At 27.1% G+C, this 7,392-nt stretch overlaps 1 protein-coding gene across 1 annotated transcript; it reads right to left on the minus strand.

Moving 5' to 3' along the window:
- Nucleotides 1-684: 684 nt before the first annotated feature.
- LOC127740684 (probable amino acid permease 7) lies at nt 685-4,820 on the minus strand. The gene is made up of 4 exons (XM_052252118.1): nt 4,582-4,820; nt 3,853-4,089; nt 3,523-3,616; nt 685-836 (listed from the first exon to the last, which is right to left on the minus strand). The coding sequence occupies exons 1-4, from the start codon at nt 4,679-4,681 to the stop codon at nt 782-784; spliced, it is 486 nt and encodes a 161-aa protein (XP_052108078.1). The 5' UTR covers nt 4,682-4,820; the 3' UTR covers nt 685-781.
- Nucleotides 4,821-7,392: the final 2,572 nt, after the last annotated feature.

The following is a 7,392-nucleotide window of genomic DNA, read 5'->3' on the forward strand; positions in this document are numbered from 1 at the left end:
ATAAACAAACGACTACTACATTTATAATAATCCCAAAAATAATTATGCATAAATTTTTTTTGTTAAAAATAAAATTTAAATTCAAGACCTCTAAATAAAAAAAAATTATAATATTTAAGTTATAATTTGTTCACTAATATTATTTAATAAAAAAAGGATCCTGTTAGGGAGACAATGGACTATTTGTACAATGTGTACATCTCCTAAACTATTTAGAATAACCATCTGAGTACAAAGGATAATAAAGGAAAAGTCTAGGGGGCCAGCAATTTTTGTGATTGTTAGCCATCAACTAGTCATCAATGATGATTTGATGGTGTGAGATTAGTGTGAGATTTCATCCAATGGCTCACCTTCCTCTGCTGGTTACATGCTGGCCAAAATTCAATAAAACTGCTGGCCCCTAGCATTGCTCGATAATAAATATCTTCTCGAAAAATTAGTTTAATTTTTGGATTCACCAAGGATCTAGCGCTTTAATACCATGTCATGATACCACTCATCCCAAAAACTTCAGCTGATGAAAAAATGTAACACTAATAATTATATCTCTAATACTCCATAAACCTCTATTGTACACATTGTATAAATATTTCATTGGCTCTTCGTACTTTCCCATAAAAAAAAATGGATCTGTATCAAATTTCCTACCGACTTTTTAGTAATTGAAAGCCACTTGATATAAATAATTCCAATACTATAATAAGCATCAAAGTTTTTTTCTTTCACATTTTTGTGTTCACACTTTCCTTTGATAGCCCTAATTAAGTCAACCACTAAGTCATGGAGGGTCATCTCTACCGGCATGCCAATCATCGTTATCTAATAAGTGGTCACTGAATATAACAAAACATTGCAAAAATTCAATTCTTTTTTTAAATATTTGTATGTATAAAATACACCTTATGAATTGATTATATTTGACAAGTTGTTGAAGCACATGCAATACCCAATAATGTTGCCCATACGTATTTGCTACAATGATGCATTCTACTGAACATAACAGTAATCAAGAAAAGTCACTTATGTTATTATTTGAACCATTAAAAGCTGCTTAATTAATTGCTTTAGAATCAATTATATACATTATGTATAAATAACACTTTTGTTTTCATGTTCATCAAAATTATTTTTACTACTACTAATACCTAGGCTAAAAAGAACTTAAAACTTTCATGTTCACTTCTTTTTTATATATAAATAAGAGTATTTATAGATCGAATCTGATCCTTATATCTATGATATATTGGTATTTATCCAAATTTAATATAAAAATTGTGGATATGAATCAAATTTAAAAGGTTATGAATCAGATCGAATTAAATCTGTACACTAATAGAATCGAATTATAAATTTCTAATAAATATCCACATATCCAGAAATTTATACAAAGTAAATAAATAAATGAAAAAAAGAGATTTTATTGATATTTTTAGTAAAAATAAATTTTTTAAAATTTTTTTATATTTTATGGATATATCTAATATTTTATCCTATCGAATTAGATCATATCCAAACTTAAAACATATGGATATTAGATTCAATCTAATAATTTTAATAAAGATCAAATCAAAATCTAATCTAGTTCACATTCACTCCTACATATAAATAAATAAATAACATTCTTTATGACATTTTGCAAAGATATAAATTGAATTGAAATCAAAAGTAAAGTAGTAGTTGAATTTGTTGACGAGTAGAAGTTCAGTGGGGGTACTCTACTAACATGATCTTTGACATCTATGAAATAATTGAATGTACCTAAGTCTCTATTATTGTGTATGTGTTTTCATCAAAGAGGACAAAATCACACATTCACATAATCACATGTATGTGCATCAACAAGCCATATTCAGAATTTTATAGTTTATCTAATTAATTAATCTAATTTTAGAATATGGTTATTATCTTATTTGTTTTAAATAATCAACACAATCTCATCATCATTATCTTATAGTAGTAGAATTGAGTGTCAAATGGAAACTCATTTTTAATTAAATATGTCAATGATATAGACTAAAATAATGCACCAGAGGAAATAATAATTAAAACAAAAGATATTTGTTCAAGAAAAAAAATTAATTAGGATTTTATCATGCATATTAAAAAATTATTATTAAAATCACACAACTGTAAACAAGTTATACAATTTTTGCCAGAATTAACCTACGAAGAAAAATATAAAATAACTATTACAAATGGATAGAAAAATTAAAATAAGATTTAAATTAAAATTGATTTATTAACATTACTATAGAATTTATAATAACATATAGGGTGAATATCCAATTCGGTCCTTGACAATTATCTCAAAAGAATTACGAGGTTCTCAAATAAAAAAAAAAAAAATTCTTTTCAGTTTCTTATCTTTATTTTTATGAGATTGATTAATTCTTGTGTCAATGATTTGTCAATGATTAAAAACATAGACATATGGACTATAATCAATTCCATAAAAATAAACATCAAAAATAAAAAAGAGTATTTTTTTAAAAATCTCGTTGTCTTTCAAAATAATTGTTAGGACTTTTTAAAAATTTTTTCTAACATATACTTGTGATGTTTTTCTCGTCAAATAAAAAAATATTCACGTAAAAAATATCATTATTGGAGAACATAAATAAAAAGATGACTTGTTTTTTGGTTTTTACTTTATTCTTCTATTCGAGAGGTTGTTTATTATTTATTTAAAAATTTATTGTTGATTAATATTAGTTGCATGTATGAAAAATATTTGAACTTTAACACTTATTTAAATAGATGAATAAATTAATTATTCAACTAACTCAAATTATTAATTAAAAAATAACTAATCATAGATCGTCACTGCAAAAGAAATTTTGGGTGACATTTACTTTAAGTAAATTCTTTTTATTTTATATATGCGAAGTTCATTTAAGGTTCGGAAGCATAATTTGTATTTTAATGACACTTTTTTTTTGTTTTTTTTTTTTAGAATATTTATAAATTTTTTTGTGGTATTTTTTTGTTTTGGTGTTTTTTTATGGTATCTTTTAATTTAATAGGTCAAAATTTAATTTATTGTAGATTAAAATTTTATTTAAAAATTTATTATTGGTCAATAAATTATTATATATATAAAATAAAATTTAAATTTTTAATAATTATTTAAATAGATAAGTGAATTGACTATTCTACAAATCCTAAATGAGATAGAATCATTGAAAATGAATAGAGCCCATAATGAAGCTTCTAAGAGATATTGTTTTGGGCCTTGTGTATTAATTAAACCTCTTATGAAGCCTATGACTATTAGGATGATACAATAAACTTCATTTTTCTCCACCTAGTATCTCTTCAAATTCCACATTCACTGAACCTAAATCCTGAGCCCAATTAGGCTTATTTATTGTACTTATTCTTCTATGTATATAAAAAACTCACAAGTCATTGAAATTTGCAAACATCCAAAATTCAGCAAAAATTCAGACAAAAAACAAAAAAATTCAAAAGTGCAAGAAAAAAATAAATCAATAATAATAATAAAAAAATGGAGCTTACTTGACACTGGTAGCAGATGTAATAACAAAGGCAGTTGTAATGCCAAACATGGTTGCATAAGCCATGATTCCACACACATGTTTCTTCTTCTCTCCTATCATCATTTTTCATAACACCCCTTATGTATTCATTCACTCCAATCCAATGCAACTATAAATAAATAAATAATTATTTAATGTTAAAACTTCAGATGAAGTCGACTTCACGTAAAGTTGATACCTGAGAGCTGTTAGATGATTTGACTGATTTGACTAAATTTTCATTCAATGACTGTCAAGTATCAACTTCACGTGAAGTAGACTTTATCTGAGTTTTCACCTTATTTAATACCTAAAAATAATTTGACTGCATCTATGAAGCAGGAACTCCTGGTTGCACCATACTCAGGATGAGGGTGTCTATAGCAGTCACTAAGAAGGGTTGAAGAAACCATGGTTGTGCCTGCAAATAACACAATGCAAATCGGACCTCCAATCCAACCAAGTTGCGCCACCGACCATGCTAGAGACAGCACCCCTGCCCCTATCACTCCTGTTATTATGTGCGCTATTGCACTCCATACGTTACCTTCGAAAGAAATATTCCATTAATTTCAAGGTTTTTGTTACGACAAAAATTTAATTACAAAATCTAATATGATATAGGGAGTTAATTAAAATATATATATAAAGACCTAATTAAAAATTTAATGAAATTATAGAAATTGACGTAATAATTAAACCTAATTTTTGTTGCTTGCTACTTTAATATTTTCAATGGATAGAAATTAAATTCTTAATATGAATGTTGGTTATATATAAAGACTGAGATTGAATTTTGGTTAGAGTTTAAGATTTTGAAATTGAGAATCAATTTTTATTATTGGTTATCTTAACTACCATTCATATCTACTAGTCTAATAACTAATTTTGCACTACTTGTTTATTTCCATCCCAGAATGCAATTCCAATACTATGAATTTTGCTTTTGATACATTATGATTGCTTGAAGATTATTAATGAATTCATTAGAAAATCTATATATAAAATTAAGTGTAGGAACAAAATTGAAATTACTTACCAATTCTCTTAGGAGGCTCTCTTGTCACGTTATTGCCTGAAGATGAAGAAGAACAGCTTTGATGAATCAAGGGAAATTGCTCCATGAATTCATCAACCATTCTTTAAATTCTTCTTTCAAAAGTTTGATTTTTCTCTTCTCAACAATCACAAGGTAGAGCAAGAGGGTATATGTAATGAAAATAAATATAATATATATTTTTTTAAGGAATATTGAAGGAAAAAATATATGTTGTAAAGCACATGAAATACATTGAGTATTTGAGCTTTTAGATCTGAATTTATACAATCGTGATATTTTTTTTAATAACTAAGGATTTAAGTTTGTGAGAAAAATAATAATATAAGGGTATTTATATAATTATATGGTAAAAACTCAGGTACGACTTCAAGTGAAGTTCATAATTGAGAGCCATTAGATAATTTTACTGATTTGTCTAATTTTCATCTAACGACCCTCAACTATCAACTTCATATGAAGTCGATTGCACCTGAGTTTCCACCTAATTATATTTGTGCATTTTGAGTTGATATTTATACAAAAGACATTTCTTCATTCCAACACGGAACAACATGAAAATTGGGTTTGGTTGCTTCTTTTGAATTTATATTTACAAATTTCACAAAAGAATAGTATAAATGTATAATACATAATTAAATAGAACACTAAAAGAAGAAGAAAAACGAGTAAAAAGAAGAAGTATATTAGAAATTTCAAAAAACTAATAAAGTCGTCTTTAACATGTTATGAAAATAAGGAACTTAATTAGTAGTTTTGATTTGCTAAAATAAATGAAACATTTTAAAACCACAAGTTATTGAATTACATTAGCAAGTAGAAATTTTAACTTAGTGATTCTCATTAGCAAGTTATTGCGTCAATGTCAATCTAATCAAGTTCTATTAAATATTACTAAATGAAATCTTTATTCTATTGGTGCCATTGACGCAATTGTTAATTAGTGGCTAACCATCATTTTAGACATTAAACCATTTCTTTTTCAAATATTAGATCCATGTAAGTAATAACTAGGGATGTGAATGAGGCGGGTGGAGATGGAGGATGTCTCCCTACTTCCTGTCTTCGCCCCCATAATTAATTTCCATTTCCGCCTTGATCTCTATCATGAGAGGATAATTGTTCCCATTCACATTTTTTGCGTTCTTCATATTTTTTGCGGATCCCATTTCATATCCCCTTATATTTAATATTTATATGAAAATTATAGTAAAAAATATCAAAAAAAATAAAAAACAAACTACAAAATACTATTACAAACACACAAATATATCTTATCCAAGATTATATATCCAGAAATATAACATAAATTATAATCCATAAAATAAAATTTTAAAATACAACTTCCATTCTAAAAAAAAGCAATAAGATATAGTCTTTAACATCAAGTATTCTTTGATCGTCAGTATTCTCAGCAAGAGAAATTATAATTGCTTTAGATACATAAAAGGAGAGAAAATCAAGCAACTATTTCAAAATCAAATCCTAACTATTTTAAAATTATAAACCCTATATGTCTAATTGCTTTAGATACATAGAAGGAGAGAAAATTAAAATTATACAACACAGTGAGTAGGAAAGACAGGATAATAGGGTTAAAATTTTTTAATTGGTGAAATTACTAGAAAATCCACCTATGTTAGAAATAAAGTAAAGTTATTTAAAAATTTCAAACATTCAGGAAATTATCGGGGATGGGGCGGGAATCCCCACTCGAATCCCCGCGGCTGTCTCAGAAAAATTTTGCTTCCCATCTTCATCCCCACAAAAAAAATTCCACACCAACAGAGTCCCATTCGAAGCGATCTCCGCAGAGATCCCGCCTCCTGAAAATTTTTGACACCCCTAGTAATAACCATATATACATAAACGTCATTGACATTCTAAACTTGGATAAATTAGTTTTATATGGCAGTACACTATACTTAAAAGTTATATTTAGATTGCTTTTAATATTTAAAATAATTTTAATATATATAAAAATAAGAATAAATGGAAACATTTATTAAAATATAAGATTATATTAGATCTTTTTTAACTATAAAAAACACCTGCTAATTTTTGAAAAATATTTTTATAAGTATTTTCAAATTAAAAATACTCTTAGATTTCAAAACTAAAGTCAGAAACAATTTTTTTTAAAAGTTATTTTATCAAACAATTTTAATTTATTATTTATAGATTCATCTTACGTAATGTAACACCCTATCACACAGAGCTTTACGCTTAAGTCGTAAAGTAGAGGTGGCAAGGTATTACGACCTCTAAAAGAAAAGGATATGTACATAGATATAGTTGGATGAAATCATATATAGGAGCCTTGAAGGATAAGCTAATTAAAAACGATAAATAGAAAATCGTGTCACACTCGCATGGACATTTGTAAAACGGACAGGAAAAAAAATCAAAAGGAAGCTGAAAACATATATATACACCAAAATAAAACTCAAACCACAAAATAAACCCCTGTATCTCCAAGTCGACCTCTAGGAGGGACAAAACACAAAATATACATGTGGAGATTCTATAAACATGTATACATAGCCCAAAATAAAGATATGACAGTCTAAAAGGTAGTTCTTCGCTTGAAAAGAGGATATTCAGACGCTCAACGAGGTGTCTCTCGACCTGCATCTGAAAAATAACAACATAGTATGGGATGAGAACCGAAGGTTCTCAATATGGTAAAGGTGCCCGCATAGTTAATATAAAAGGTCTCAAGAAAGCCAAAGGCATTCCTAGAACTTCGACACTCAGATTTCAGCTCAAGAATTCAACTAGACCAGAAATTAG

This window comes from Arachis duranensis, chromosome 7 (genome assembly GCF_000817695.3).
Source record: "Arachis duranensis cultivar V14167 chromosome 7, aradu.V14167.gnm2.J7QH, whole genome shotgun sequence".
Classification (NCBI taxonomy): Eukaryota; Viridiplantae; Streptophyta; class Magnoliopsida; order Fabales; family Fabaceae; genus Arachis; species Arachis duranensis.